Genomic DNA, 16,930 nt, shown 5'->3' with positions numbered 1-16,930 from the left:
TTCCTAGACAATATGATTGCAGGAAGGAGCTATAAAGTATTAGGCCTGAAATGAGAGTATGTATATTAGGGCAATGTGAAAACAATCATGTTCTTATATGTCATCAATGAAGAGTTAGAAAACATTACTAAAATGTAATTTTTAAAATATATTTTAAAAATAAGGTGGAAATTGTCAAATTTAACAGATACGTAAGAAATTTTTGAAAAGTTATATGCCTTTGTTGAAAGATATTAAATAATACTTAAGTAAAGGGCGAGATATATTGTATTCATGAATGGGAAGACTCAATATTTTAAGATGATAATTCTTTCAACACTCTGCATATTCAAGTTTTATTTTGTGGAATTGACAAGATTCTAAAATTTATATGAAGAAGCAAACTTCGAAGAATAGTTAAGAATACTCTGAAAGAAAATAAAGTGTCTGTTTGGGAAGTATTAAATATCAAGTCCAATTTAAACCTATATTAAATTTAAAAATGTGTCATTGGTACAGGTATAGACAAATTGATCACTGGCACAGAACTGAGAACTTTGAAATAGACTCATTCAATTTAGGAATATATATGTCAGAGGTATAGTTACAAATTATTGAAAATAATTATTCAAGTGTGAAACAAATAAAACTTAATGCATCCTGCACATCATACAAACATATAGAACTACACAAAATTCCAGGTTAACTAAAACCTAGAGAGGAAAAGCAAAAAAATTTTAGGAGAAAATATAAAAAAATGTCTTTATGAATTTAGGTGAAAGAAGGATTTGCTAAGACAAAGCAGCACAAACCAGTAAGTAAAACAAGGTTACATTTTGTAAATGAAAATTTAAATTATTTCTACATTCCAAGACATCATAAACACATTGAAAAGAGCAGAATGGGTATTTTAAATGCATGCAACTGACAAAGTATTCACCTTCAGAATAATACGTGTGTGTGTGTGTGTGTGTGTGTGTGTGTGTGAGGGTTATTTTGTGTGTGTATAATAAAAGCAAACAAATATAAATGGGGAAGCAACACACAGAACCGTTTCGCACAAAGGACAACAGAGTGGCTAAAAATCATTCAAGAAAAATGCATAACCTCACTATTAATCAAGGAAGTACATGATAAGAAGCAATTAAAATCCAAGTGGGTAAATACTAGCTGTGGGAGATGTAAAACTCTAAATCTCATAAAATTGCTAGTAGGTGTTTAAAGACAGACTGGCCACTTTGGAAAGCAACTTAGTTAATATCTGAACCAAGTAATTTTACTCTTGAGAATATAACCTTGTGCCAAATAATTCCACTCCTGGGTATATACCCTACAGAATATCTTGCATATGTATACTAGAAGATAATGTGTGACAATTTTCAATGCAGAGGTTTTTGTGGTAGCAAAGACATTACAAATAATCAAAATGTCCAACAAATGTAGAATGAATACATTATGCAATATTTACTCAAATGAAAATGAATATAATAGTATAAGCATGGATTACCTCAAAAATATACATTTGAACCAAAATATCATGTTATATGTAAATACTACAGTGTGGCAACTCTGTTTATATTTCATTCATGCAGAATGAAATTTTATGTCTATCAAATTCAGGAACAAAGCTTCCTTTGGAAGGTAGAGAAATGTGCTTTGGGCAAGAGTTCATGGTCAACTTCAATTTATTTGTAATGTTTAATTTCTTAACATGGCGACGGGTGCATGAGTGTTACTTATTATCTATGCAAAAAGTGCATAACTTTATTTGATTAAAAAAAGCTTTATTTGATTAAAAAATACACTTACAAAAAAAGAATGTGTAGGAGTTTAAAGACTCTGTTAAGAATATGTGAAGGAAAAAAAAAAAAGAATATGTGAAGGAACGCTATCAATTTTTTATGCCACATTAGCTTAGATTTCTCTGCAGAATCTAACGACCCAGTGATTCAAAGAAACATTTACATGTGCATGATTACTGTTGCAACTAAATGTGAACCTTTAATTTCTGTGGAAAATGCAAGAACTGTACGGTTTGACCATTCTGTGAGAACACAGCACACGTTCAGACACTCTCATCCAGCCTCACCATACATTTCTGTATACAGGCATCTGAAAAAGCATTATACCAAAACACCTCAGCGGTTTTTTTTTTAACATCTTTACTGGAGTAAAATTGCTTTACAATGGTGTGTTAGTTTCTGCTGTATAACAAAGTGAATCAGCTACACATATACATATAACACCATATTTCCTCCCTCTTGCATCTCCCTCACAACCTCCCTAACCCACCGCTCTAGGTGGTCACAAAGCACCAAGCTGATCACCCTGTGCTATGTGGTTGCTTCCCACTAGCTAGCTATTTTACATTTGGTAGTGTATGTATGTCAATGCCACTCTCTCACTTCGTCACAGCTTATCCTTCCCCCTCCCCGTGTCCTCAAGTCCATTCTCTATGTCTGCATCTTTATTCCTGTCCTCTCCCTAGGTTTTACAGAACTTTTTTTTTGTTGTTTTTTTTTTAGATTCCATATATACGTGTTAGCATACAGTATTTGTTTTTCTCTTTCTGACTTACTTCACTCTATATGACAGACTCTAAGTCCATCCACCTCACTACAAATAACTCAATTTTGTTTCTTTTTATGGCTGAGTAATATTCGATTGTATATATGTGCCACATCTTTCTTCATTCATCTGTCCATGGACAATTAGCTTGCTTCCATGTCCTGGCTATTGTAAATAGAGCTGCAATGAACATTGTGGTACATGACTCTATTAGAATTATGGTTTTCTCAGGGTATATGCCCAGTAGTGGGAATTCTGGGTCATATGGTAGGTCTATTTTAGTTTTCTAAGGAATCTCCATACTGTTCTCCATAGTGGCTGTATCAATTTACATTCCCACCAACACTGCAAGAGGGTTCCCTTTTCTCCACACCCTCTCTAGCATTTATTGTTTGTAGATTTTTTAATGATGGCCATTCTGACTGGTGTGAGGTGTTACCTCATTGTAGTTTTGATTTGCATTTCTCTAATTATTAGTGATGTTGAGCATCCTTTCATGTGTTTGTTGGCAACGTGTATATCTTCTCTGGAGAAATGTCTATTTAGGTCTTCTGCCCAGTTTTGGATTGGGTTGTTTGTTTTTTTGATATTGAGCTACAGAGCTGCTTGTAAATTTTGGAGATTAATCCTTTGTCAGTTGCTTCATTTGCAAATATTTTCTCCCATTCTGAGAGTTGTCTTTTCATCTTGTTTATGCTTTCCTTTACTGTGCAAAAGCTTTTAAGTTTCACTAGGTCCCATTTGTTTATTTTTGTTTTTATTTCCATTTCTCTAGGAGGTGGGTCAAAAAGGATCTTGCTGTGATTTATGTCATAGAGTGTTCTGTCTATGTTTTTCTCTAAGAGTTTGATAGTGTCTGGCCTTACATTTAGGTCTTTAATCCATTTTGAGTTTATTTTTGTGTATGGTGTTAGGGAGTGCTCTAATTTCATTCTTTTACATGTACCTGTCCACTTTTCCCAGCACCACTTATTGAACAGGCTGACTTCTCTCCATTGTATATTCTTGCCTCCTTTACCAAAAATAAGGTGACCATAGGTGCGTGGGTGTATCTCTGGGCTTTCTATCCTGTTCCATTGATCTTTCTGTTTTTGTGCCAGTACCATACTGTCTTGATTACTGTAGCTTTGTACTATAGTCTGAAGTCAGGGAGCCTAATTCCTCCAGCTCCGTTTTTCTTTCTCAAGATTGCTTTGGCTAATCAGGGTCTTTTGTGTTTCCATACAAATTGTGAAATTTTTTGTTCTAGTTCTGTGAAAAATGCCATTGGTACTTAAATAAGGATTGCATTAAATCTGTAGATTGCTTTGAGTAGTATAGTCATTTTCACAATGTTGATTCTTCAAATCCAAGAACATAGTATATCTCTCCATCTCCTTTTATCATCTTTAATTTCTTTCATCAGTGTCTTATAGTTTTCTGCATACAGGTCTTTTGTCTCCTAAGGTAGGTTTATTCCTAGGTTTTTTATTCTTTTTGTTGCAATGGTAAATGGGAGTGTTTCCTTAATTTCTCTTTCAGATTTTTTGTCATTAGTGTGTAGGAATGCAAGAGATTTCTGTGCATTAATTTTGTATCCTGCTATTCGACCAAATTCAATGATGAGCTCTAGTAGTTTTCTGGTAGCATCTTTAGGATTCTCTATGTATAGTATCATGTCATCTGCAAACAGTGACAGTTTTCCTTCTTCTTTTCTGATTTGGATTCCTTTTATTTCTTTTTCTTCTCTGATTGCTATGGCTAAAGCTTCCAAAACTATGTTGAATAATAGTGGTGAGCATAGGCAACCTTGTCTTGTTCCTGATCTTACAGGAAATGGTTTGTTTTTCACCATTGAGAATGAGGTTGGCTGTGGGTTTGTCATATGTGGCCTTTATTATGTTGAGGTAAGTTCCCTCTATGCCTACTTTCTGGAGGGCTTTTATCATAAATGGGTGTTGAATTTTGTCAAAAGCTTCTGCATCTATTGAGATGATCATATGGTTTTTCTCCTTCAATTTGTTAATATGGTGTATCACAATGATTAATTTGTGTATATTGAAGAATCCTTGCATTCTTGGAATAAACCCCACTTGGTCATGGTGTATGATCCTTTTAATGTGCTGCTGGATTCTGTTTGCTAGTATTTTGTTGAGGATTTTTGCGCCTATGTTCATCAGTGATATTGGGCTGTAATTTTCTTATTTTGTGACATCTTTGTCTGGTTTTGGTAACAGGGTAATGGTGGCCTCATAGAATGAGTTTGGGAGTGTTCCTCTCTCTGCTGTATTTTGGAAGAGTTTGAGAAGGATAGGTGTTAGCTCTTCTTCTCTAAATGTTTGATAGAATTTGCCTGTGAAGCCATCTGGTCCTGGGCTTTTGTTTGTTGGAATATTTTAAATCACAGTTTCAATTTCAGTGCTTGTGACTGGTCTGTCTATATTTTCTATTTCTTCCTGGTTCAGTCTGGGAAGGTTGTGCTTTTCTAAGAAATTGTCCATTTCTTTCAGGTTGTCCATTTTATTGGCATAGAGTTGCTTGTAGCAATCTCTCATGATCCTTTGTATTTCTGCAGTGTCAGTTGTTACTTCTTTTTCATTTCTAATTCTATTGATTTGAGTCTTCTCCATTTTTTCTTGATGAGTCTGGCTAATGGTTTATCAACTTTATCTTCTCAAAGAATCAGCTTTTAGTTTTATTGATCTTTGCTATTGTTCCTTCATTTGTTTTTCATTTATTTCTGATCTGATCTTTATGATTTCTTCCCTTCTGCTAACTTTGGGGGGTTTCTTGTTCTTCTTTTGCTTTAGGTATAAGGTTAGGTTGTTTATTTGAGATGTTTCTTGAGGTAGGATTGTATTGCTATAAACTTTCCTCTTAGAACTGCTTTTGCTGCATCCCATAGGTTTGGGGCCATGTGTTTTCATTGTCATTTGTTTCTAGGTATTTTTTTATTTCCTCTTTGATTTCTTCATTGATCTCTTGGTTATTAAGTAGTGTATTGTTTAGCCTCCATGTGTTTGTATTTTTTACAGATTTTTTCCTGTAATTGATATCTAATCTCATAGCGTTGTGGTTGGAAAACATACATGATATGAATTAAATTTTCTTAAATTTATCAAGGCTTGATTTGTGTCCCAAGATATGATGTATCCTGGAGAGTGTTCCATGAGCACTTGAGAAGAAAATGTTTTCTGTTGTTTTTGGATGGAATGTCCTATAAATCTCAATTAATTCCATCTTTTTAATGTATCATTTAAAGCTTATGTTTCCTTATTTATTTTCATTTTGGATGATCTGTCCATTGGTGAAAGTGGGGTGTTAAAGTCCCCTACTATGATTGTGTTACTGTTGATTTCCCCTTTTATGGCTGTCCACATTTGCCTTATGTATTGAGGTGCTCCTATGTTGGGTGCATAAATATTTACAATTGTTATACCTTCTTCTTGGATCGATCCCTTGATCATTATGTAGTGTCCTTTGTCTCTTGTAATAGTCTTTATTTTAAACTCTATTTTGTCTGATATGAGAATTGCTACTCCAGCTTTCTTTTGATTTCCATTTGCATGGAATATCTTTTTCCATCCCCTCACTTTGAGTCTGTATATATCCCTAAGTCTGAAGTGGGTCTCTTGTAGACAGCATATATATGGGTCTTGTTTTTGTATCCATTCAGCCAGTCTATCTTTTGGTGGGAGCATTTAATCCATTTATATTTAAGGTAGTTATCGATATGTAGGTTCTTATTACCATTTTCTTAATGGTTTTGGATTTGTTATTGTAGGTCTTTTCCTTCTCTTGTTTCCTGCCTAGAGAAGTTCCTTTAGCATTTGTTGTAAAGCTGGGTTGGTGGTGCTGAATTCTCTTAACTTCTGCTTGTCTGTAAAGGTTTTAATTTCTCTGTCGAATATGAATGAGATCCTTGCTGGGCAGAATAATCTTGGTTGTAGGCTTTTTCCTTTTATCACTTTAAATGTGTCCTGCCACTCCCTTCTGGCTTGCAGAGTTTCTGCTGAAAGATCAGTTAAGCTCATGGGGATTCCCTTGTATATTATTTGTTGCTTTTCCCTTGCTGCTTTTAATATTTTTTCTTTGATTTTAATTTTTGATAGTTTGATTAATATGTGTCTTGGGATGTTTCTTCTTGGATTTATCCTGTATGGGACTCTCTGTGCTTCCTGGACTTTGTTGACTATTTCCTTTCCCATATTAGGGAAGTTTACAACTATAATCTCTTCAAATATTTTCTCAGTCCCTTTCTTTTTCTCTTCTGCTCCTGGGACCCCTATAATTCCAATGTTGGTACATTTAATATTGTCCCAGAGGTCTCTAAGACTGGTCTCAATTCTTTTCATTCTTTTTTCTTTATTCTGATCTGCACTAGTTATTTCCACTATTTTATCTTCCAGGTCACTTATCCATTCTTCTGCCTCAGTTATTCTGCTACTGATTCCTTCTAGAGAATTTTTAAATTTCATTTATTGTGTTGTTCATCATTGTTTGCTCTTTAGTTCTTCTAGGTCCTTGTTAATCGTTTCTTGTATTTTCTCCATTCTATTTCCAAGATTTTGGATCATCTTTGCTATCATTACTCTGAATTCTTTTTCAGGTAGACTGCCTATTTCCTCTTCATTTGTTTGGTCTGGTGGGTTTTTACCTTGCTCCTTCACCTGCTGTGTGTTTCTCTGTCTTCTCATTTTGCTTAACTTACTGTGTTTGGGATCTCCTTTCACAGGCTGCAGGTTCGTAGTTCCCATTGTTTTTGGTGTCTGCCCCCAGTAGCTATGGTTGGTTCAGTGGGCTGTGTAGGCTTCCAGGTGGAGGGGACTGGTGCCTGTGTTCTGGTGGATGAGGCTGGATCTTGTCTTTCCGGTGAGCAGGACCACGTCTGGTGATGTGTTTTGGGGTGTCTGTGACCTTATTATGATTTTAGGCAGCCTCTGTGCTAACAGGTGGGGTTGTGGTCCTGTCTTGCTAGTTGTTTGGCATAGGGTGTTCAGCATTGTAGTTTGCTGGTCATTGAGTGGAGCTAGATCTTGGCGTTGAGATGGAGGTCTCTGGAAGAGCTTTCACCATTTGATATTACGTGGAGCTGGGAGGTCTCTGGTGGACCAATGTCCTGAACTTGGCTCTCCCACCTCAGAGGCACAGGCCTGACACCTGGCCAGAGCACCAAAACACTGTCTGCCACATGGCTCAGAAAAAAAGGGAGAAAGAAAGAAAGAAAGGAAGAAAGAAGGAAAAGGGAAAAGAAAGTTATTAAAATAAAAAATTTAAAAGATTAAAAAACTAAAAAGTAATAAAAAAGACAGAAGAAAAGAAAGAAGAAAGCAACCAAACCAAAAAACAAATCCACCAATGATAACCAGTGCTAAAAACTATACAAAAAAAAAAAAAATCCAAAAAAAACCCCAGGACAAATGGTATAAGCAAAGCTATACAAACAAAATCACACAAAGAAGCATACAAATACACAGTCAGAAAAAGAGAAAAAGGAAATATATTTTTTTTATTTTTTAAAAAAAGGAAGAGAGCAACCAAATCAATAAACAAATCTCCCATGATAATAAACTCTAAATACAAAACTGAGATAAACATAAAACCAAAAATAAATTAGATGCAGAAAGCAAACCCCAAGTCTACAGTTGCTCCCAAAGTTCACTGCCTCAATACTGGAATGATTCGTTGTCTATTCATGTATTCCAGAGATGCAGGGTACATCAGTTGATTGTGGGGATTTAATCCACTGCTCCTGAGGCTGCTGGAAGAGATTTCTCTTTCTCTTCCTTGTTCGCACAGCTCCTGGGGTTCAGCTTTGGATTTGGTCCTGCCTCTGCATGTAGGTCACCTGAGGGCATCTGTTCCCCCACCGCCACACAGGATGGGGTTAAAGTAGCAGCTGATTTGGGGGCTCTGGCTCACTCAGGTCAGGGGGAGGGAGGGGCATGGAATGCAGGGCGAGTCTGCAGTAGCAGAGGCCGGCGTGACGTTGCACCAGCCTGAGGTGTACCGTGTGCTCTCCCAGGGAAGTTGTCCCTGGATCACAGGACCCTGGCAGTAGCGGGTTGCACAGGCTCCAGGAGGGGAGGTGTGCAGAGTGACCTGTGCTCGCACACAGGCTTCTTGGCGGCTGCAGCAGCAGCCTTAGCGTTTCATGCCCGTCTCTGGGGTCCGCACTGATAGCCGTGTCTCGCACCCGTCTCTGGAGCTCATTTAGGCGGTGCTCTGAATCCCCTGTCCTCACTCACCCTGAAACAATGAATGGTCTCTTGCCTCTTAGGCAGGTCCAGACTTTTTCCCGGACTCCCTCCCGGCTAGCTGTGGTGCACTAGCCCCCTTAAGGCTGTGTTCACACAGCCAACCCCAGTCCTCTCCCTGGGATCTGACCTCCGAAGCCCAAGCTTCAGCTCCCAGCCCCCACCCACCCTTGTGGGTGAGCAGACAAGCCTCTCGGGCTAGTGAGTGCTAGTTGGCACCGATCCTCCGTGCCGGAATCTCTCCACTTTTCCCTCTGCACCCCTGTTGCTGGGCTCTCCTCCGTGGCTCCGAAGCTTCCCTCCCATTACCCCGTCTCCACCAGTGAAGGGGCTTCCTAGTGTGTGGAAACTTTGCCTCCTTCACAGCTCTCTCCCAGAGATGCAGGTCCTGTTTCTATTCTTTTGTCTCTGTTTTTTCTTTTTTCTTTTGCCCTACCCAGGTACGTGGGGAGTTTCTTGCCTTTTGGGAGGTCTGAGGTCTTCTGCCAGCGTTCAGTAGGTGTTCTGTAGGAGTTATTCCACATGTAGATGTATTTCTGATGTATTTGTGGGGAGGAAGGTGATCTCCATGTCTTACTCCTCTGCCATCTTGAAAGTCTCTCCCTACCTTTATTGTTTTTATTTTGTAAAAATAATTTATTCTATGGGCTCTGGTGAAAAGTCATGGTTCATTGAGTAAATATTGACTTAAGGCACACAGCAGAGCAATTCTCTCTCCAGCATATGTGTGACAAGATGGAGAGCCATCTGTTTGCTGAAGATAGGACGTTATGACAATATATCCACTTTGAAATACAGCTCTATATACACACCCTAACTGCTATATAGTTACATATGAATTTTTTTTAAAAAAGTCCAACTTACAAATGCTGTCACCCCAGAATATAATCCTTATCCACAACTCACCACAGGTTTGCAGGAGTACGATTACTGAGAGTCACTTAATGTGGAGATATTAAGCTTCACCTCATTGTAACAATAAAAAAAATTATGTTCCTTTTGTCACCACCATTTTAAAAGACAGGATAGACGCATCTCTCTCACCAAGGCCACGTTGCAAAATGGAAGAGTGACTGATGATGGTAAACCAGTTTTTATTTTTAATTTAATCTTTTTAAGAACTGTGGTTTCCAACAGTTGTTGAATCATCATCTGCTGAAGAAGAATGTGAACTTGGGGTAATGGAGGCTAAACAAATCCTTAGAGAACCCCATTATATATAATGACGTATGATTCAAATGTGAGGGAAATTAGGGAAGTTTAGAATTTCCACAACATACATAGAAAATTTTTGATGACTATATGTCAAGAATAATAAAATTGTACTCAAGTGAGAATGGTTGGCACTACATTAAGTTAATTAGACAAACACTGGGAAAGGATGAGTTTAACAGTTAAAAAGAAATTTGTGCTTAAGCTATTGGGGAAAAAATGCACATAAATATTAAGAAAAACAAAGTTGGTGCAAGAAGAAGATGCAAAATATTTTAAAGATTCAAATTAACTTAATTTTCAAAAAATGGCTAAAGTAGAATATCTACTAGAGATATTTTCTCAAGAATCAAATGATTACCTCAAATGGGACTAAAGCTTATTTTAAAATGGGGAGAGATACAATAGGTTAGAAACTAGACCAGTAGAGGGAGCATAATATAGTTGGTCCACGAAGACACTAAGCATGGTTAAGATCTCTGTTAAGCAAAGATATAGAGATTGGGAGAATTATTCACTTTTATATTAGATATAAATTCTCAGATGCAAAGATATCCATTAATGATTACAAGTAATTTAAATTCCATCCTCTCAATTTAATACATTGTTTCAGTTGAATTCAGTTATTTGTATTGTAAGAACAAAATTAAGTATATTCGTATAAAAAATGTGAATGTTAAAAAAATAAATGCAAGATTTTGTAAAAATAAATTAACTTAATACTATGGCAAGTAAAACAATGGGGTAAAGTTTAGTTGCAGAGCTGTGATGGTGGAAACTATGAATAAAATACATCAGAGTAATCAAGTGGTAGCAAAATATTTTGATTCTTAAGATAAAAAAAAAATTGAATTTTCTCTATGCCTATGTAGATGGACACCATATTGCAGCTATCCTATCTGATACCAGTAAAATTTTTTACAAATATTGAATCTGATTATGTGAACAGAAATAATGTCACATGTTTATGAGTCTGGAAGGTTAAAAAGAAAGATATCAAGGTGGACTTAGTTAATTTTATAATACTTTACCTCTGGGGTGTTTGATTAATGTTCATTGATGCTGCTTGTGACTCTGAAGAAGTAAGTGATAGATGCTAAAAATGATTTCAAAAGGATACATTATGATGGAAGATGAAGGAATGGAAAGGATTTCTATGCTGTAGAAGGGAAATAAAACTGAGTGAGGGTCCCTGGGAGGGTGTATTTGCAATATTCTGCAAGCTTTTGGCATAATATTATTCTGCAAAGGAAGTCTGTCTAAAATTATTAAAGGTAAGAAATTTAGCAGATGTAGTCGTCATCCTATGGAGTGTGTGTTATAAACACTTAGTGCTAGACTGATGAACTATGTCATAAAAAGCAGCAACCTTCAGGAACATGACAATCTTTGAGGTTTTAATGAGGAAATCCAACCATGTCTTCTCTTTTTTCCAAATCCCTTCCTCCACCCCACAAAGACAAGTCAGGCTAGAAACCTTTCCAACTATTGCTGTTGAAACTGTTTCATGGAAATGATCTTGCAAAAGAGAAAGTATAAGCATATGTCCAGGCTTTCAGGATGATACAGTGTTGTATAGTAGCAATTAAAATGAGGAAGTTGTCAGGGCTAGAAATATAATTTGGGAGGTCTAGGTAGAAAAAAATCCAGTAGAGATTCCTTTGTCTATAAATATGATTTGAATTGGGTCTGTATAAATACAGGGAATAAATCAGGACCAGAATAAATAAATAAAAGTCATATGAGCATCCTAAAAAAAAAAGAATCAGGACCAAATATTCAACCAGAATCCAGAATATGTCAACTTCTGAAACAGGATTATAGTGACTTCAGGGCCAAAACTGCACCAGAACCACACTGTGCTTACACTAGCAAATCATGTCATTTCCTCTGTGTTTACACACAGGTACACACATTAGTGTTTATTTATATACTGCAGTGAAGATAATTCTATATAATGCCCCCAAAATGAGTTCAGTTCTTCTCCACTGAGGCTTTTATTGTAATTATAGTATATTGAGTTTGAATAGAACCACAGAGATGCTGCTAAATGACTAAATATTGCATACATGAGGAAAACAGCATTTTTAAAAAGTGGTGCCTGAATAAAGTCTCTTCCAGTTGAGAAAGATCCTCTACACACACACACACACACACACACACAAATCTACACAGCCTCCCACATAATAATTTACATATTAGATTTTTCCTTAGAAAATTCATTATCAAGTCATTCTGATATATGTAAAATAAGAATAATTCTCTTACTTAATAATGGCTTTAGAAGCTAATAAATCTTTAAGCTTTTCATATCCTATTTTAGCTAAAATCAGCTTTGAAAATTAATGCACATTATACTTGCTAAATTTAGGAATGGAGTATAATTCTAGGTAATTTAAGAACCACAATACATAGTTTCAATTTTTAAAAAAAGTTCCTAAAAATAATAAAAAATAAAATTTAATTAATTAATTAAAAGTTCTGGCTAGACAATCTTACAAATATTCAGTGGTTCATGTGTCTATTTTATTTTAGCTAAAATGTACAATGAAAACTATAAGGCAAAGAAAAGATACAACATGATCTTTAGAGAAAGTTATAAAATTCGAAACAGAATACATTTGGTTTGGAAATGATAATATTTTAGCTTTAATAACTTGATTATGTAAAATGTTCTCAATTACACAGTGATGAAGTCTCAGTTCAGTGAGTTCAGTTAAATTAAAGCATATACCACAATTTGCAAAATAGTTATGATATTTGATCAAATATTATATTCATTTGGAAAGGTAATCAGAATACTTAAAATAACATTATAAACACATTTATAAGTATACAAAATAATTAAATGTGACATTATTTACTCCTATGCTTATGTCTGCTTATTAAAGAACATTGACAATAAGTAAATAATTCATAAGGTATAGTTTTAGTTTTAATTTGAGATCTAATATTTAGTTACTGAAATGGGAAAAATCAATCTTGTTTTCACTAACCATCTCCAAATGAAACATTGACTGCAGCTGATTGTAATTTAATTATACTATTAAGTTTATCTTTTAAAATCTCACTATATGAATTTTGGCTTTCAATTACATATTACCAGCAGAAAAATTGCCATGAACATGATTACAAACTACCCCAGTGTGAAATTCATTACGAAGTCAACATGCCTACTTACCATGGTTGTCTCAGCGATCGAACCAAAGCTGTTTATGAATATGTTGCACGTGACATTAACTGGAGAGCCTGAAAAAGAGATTAAAACAGAAAAGCTGTTTAGATACTGATCTAAAATATTTTCAAGTAGCTCCATGCCTCTAATTTGTAGTTTAAAAAAAAAAAGAATTCAAAGCATTTCATTATCTGGCTATAAAGCTTTGTCATTAGACTTGATAGCTATACAAGTAAAAAACACTGAAATATTGTGTGGTAGGGGTTAAAATAACTCAGTTAATCTCTGCCTAAGCTAGTCAGATAAAATCACACACAAAAGCTGATATCTAAGCCTAATTTATTTTGTTTTTACATGAACATAATTGAGTCACTTAATTTTACAAGGTTTGCTACAAAAAAAGACAGCAGCCCCTTCCCCTATACCCCCATTTAATCCCTCCCTGGAGATGATCACTTCAACTCATTTAAACAATTCTTTGGATGTTTACCTCAATTTCTCTGAACAATAAGTTTATTTTACTCCTTTAGATGTTTTCATTTTAGACATATGTTCTGACGGCCACAGCAGAAGGTAAGGATTTCGCTTTCTTTCACACCTTATTCCCACCCCTGCTACCTTACACCTCTTTTCTGTCCTCCCATTACCCAAATACAGCTACATTGTCACTGTTGTTAGATCACTATTCACTTTTTACTTTATTATGACAAGGTAAATGTTACCTCCAACTAACCATATAATATACTATGATCACTCTTTCCTGCAGAACATGTTCCTGAGGTCGATAATTGTTTTATATATTTCACATAGTTTCCTCCATAGGTATCATTAACTTATGCACAAGTTCTGAAATGTCTAAACTGTGTTTCTGTATCAGACTCATCAGATACTCTATTAACTTTCTCTTCCATCAGGCTTACTCCATTCTAGATTTGTTGTCCTGGAGCATAGCAGTCATCTTATGCTTTCCCATAATCCTCCTACTGGAGATGCTCATCCTTCTCCTTTGTGGGACCTCTTTTCATGGTCCCCATTCCTTCTTCCTTCTTGACCCATTTCTTCATTTTAGTGGAACATGTCCTTCAGTAATTTTTTGAGAAATGATGCATAACGATGTGAAGCTTTTCAGAACTTGCTTGTTTACAAATGTTCTTTTTTATGCCCTCACACTTAATTAACACCTAGATTTGGTACCACATTTTAGGCTGGAAATTGTTTTTTCTTCTGAATTTTAAAGACTTTTCTTCATTAGCTTCTATTTTCTAGTATTGCTGTTGAAAGGTCCAAAGCCATTCTGATTCTTGATCCTTTGTCAACATAAAAGGGATGTTCTCTTTGTACCAATATTTTTATTCTTTAAAAAACCGGTTTCATTAGTTAAGATAGCTTATCACTCAAGGTTTTAATTTACATTTACTTAATTACTGGTGCACAAGTTTCATCTTTGCTTTTCTACTCATTTTCTGATAGCATTTATCTTGCCAGAATGAGGTACAGAAAAAAAAAAAAACAAAAAAATTATTTAAAAGTAAAGTCTAGGGCTTCCCTGGTGGCGCAGTAGTTGAGAGTCCACCTGCCGATGCAGGGGACACGGGTTCGTGCCCCCGTCCAGGAAGATCCTACATGCCGCGGAGCGGCTGGGCCTGTGAGCCATGGCTGCTGAGCCTGCGCGTCTGGAGCCTGTGCTCCACAACGGGAGAGGCCACATCAGTGAGAGGCCCGCGTACCGCAAAAAATAATAATAATAAATAAATAAAATAAAAAAATAAAGTCTATCCATAGGCCTATGAATTCTATGTACATTGAAATCGCCTGGTGATCTTTAAAAAAGATTGATACATGATTCTTACCTTCTAATTTAGTTGGTATGACATGCAACCAAGGCACTGGTATTTTTAAAAGCTAGCTACATAATTCAGATGTGCAACATAAGAAATTCCAGAGTAGGAAACAGCTGTGGCCATTAGACCATAGGACTAAAGTGAATTGGGGTTTTATTAGAGATAGAGAAAATGAGAGACGGGAGTCAGGACTTAGAACATTAAAAATGCAAAGCTATTTATTTTAATAAGAGAGTTGACTATTATAAATTTGGTCAACCTGCTAACAAAACATGGTGGCTGTTATGTACTTAGAAAGAGCCCAAATTCTATTGCGTCGAGATGCCTAGAACATAACATTCAAACAGATATAGAGGCTACATTGTTTGAAATATGAAGGATGGACATTTAAGAAAACCTCATAAAAGTTCTGAATCCTGGAGGTGCTATAATTAGTTATTACTAGTAGAATGGGTTTCTTTTTTAACTTTAAAAAACGTTTTTTCAAAATGTTATTTCTAAATATTAACAATTTTTTGAAAATTTGTAGGATGATAGAAATGTCTTGTCACCACGTAAGAGACGAGAAAGCACAGGTATTGTACTCCACGATTATTTTATCCCACCATAAGAGACGTATGAAGTCACAATTAACTGTTAGAAGATACGTGTGTGTGTGTGTGTATATATATATATATATATATATATATATATATATTTTTTTTTTTTTTTTACTTAATGTAAGTCTAAGGTGGTGAATTCTAAAATATATACACAGCCTGACTGGAATCTTGAAAAACTAAAAGCCAATCTTTGATATTCTCTAGGCTATTCTCTTTCTTCTTGAGAACTCTAAAATTCTGCTATTTTCGTTTGCTGTTAACAGCAACATGAATCTGGGGAATATCTTTTCCCTCAAGACATATTCTGTCATTGACTCAAATCCATTGGAGGAGGGAAAACGCAAACGTTTTAGTATTGGGTTAATTCATCTTCCAGTAAAATGAAGCTAGAGGTACATCCATGTTGGGGAAACATGGCCCTGTAAGAAGCTGCTGCTACACAACTGCCAGCTCTATCTGACTGTGATCTCTTTGGCTGAAGCTGGAATAAAGAGAAGCGGGGGGATGAATTTCTTATTTTAATTCAGCAAGGGGCAGAGCTTTTATTTTTTAGTCTCATCTTCTAAATTTAATCATTATGCTTAGAATTACAGACAATATTGGTGAAAAATAGGATGAAGGTGAAAATTCAGCATAGGCTTCAGTGACCTGAAGTTAGTAATGTCTGTTCTGATGCATTTCAGGGTCCCCTGAGAGCAGGTGCTGTACAGCACATCCTAATGATTCCAAAAAGGTTCTGAAAGGGAGCAATATGAAGTACTGTGCTAGGAGGAGGACTCCTCTGATGCATTTGTTTTCTCCCTAAAATAACATGTTTCCGTAGAAGAGCAATAGTCCCAGGAGAGGGGGCTACTTTAGGCTTTCACTAGCAGTTGGGAACATGATGCCTCACACTGTATGAACCAGACTCCAGCCCTTGCTTCTCCAATGCCTCCCATCAGGTGCAGAAAACTCTTCCTAAGGTCAGAAGTCAGCCTGCCCTAAGCTTTACTGTCTAATCCATCAGTTATCACACGTGTTCCTCACCTGGTTATTAGGACATACAAAAGTGCTATTTAGTTTCCATTTTACTACTTATTTGTAGGTATTCTCTTCTTCAGCATAAGGAAAGGTGAATTGGATTCAGGCACCAAACTTTAATTTCAAATTTGAAAAATAGAGCACTCACTTGAAAGATATACATATAAGATATATACTCACATGATATATATATATATATATATATAAAAAATACATATACATATATAGAATTTTATTTTAAAGAAATTTAAAATAGATTAAGGTATGAAGCAATTTGGAAATAAAGTCTACTGTTTT

General features: G+C 35.7%; 1 protein-coding gene across 3 annotated transcripts in view; it reads right to left on the bottom strand.

Annotated features, from left to right (window-relative positions):
- GLRA3 (glycine receptor alpha 3) overlaps positions 1-16,930 on the bottom strand; it is a 158,557-nt gene that overhangs the window by 95,806 nt on the left and 45,821 nt on the right. For all 3 annotated transcript variants that reach the window (XM_030879257.2, XM_030879258.2, XM_060300055.1), the window contains exon 3: positions 13,177-13,244. In XM_030879257.2, coding sequence (XP_030735117.1) covers positions 13,177-13,244 — 68 coding nt within the window. The remainder of the gene's footprint in view (positions 1-13,176; positions 13,245-16,930) is intronic.

The sequence above is a fragment of the Globicephala melas genome, chromosome 6, assembly GCF_963455315.2.
Source record: "Globicephala melas chromosome 6, mGloMel1.2, whole genome shotgun sequence".
Lineage (NCBI taxonomy): Eukaryota > Metazoa > Chordata > Mammalia > Artiodactyla > Delphinidae > Globicephala > Globicephala melas.
Note: the sequence above shows the minus strand (reverse complement) of the source record. Positions and strands in the feature narration are given on the sequence as shown.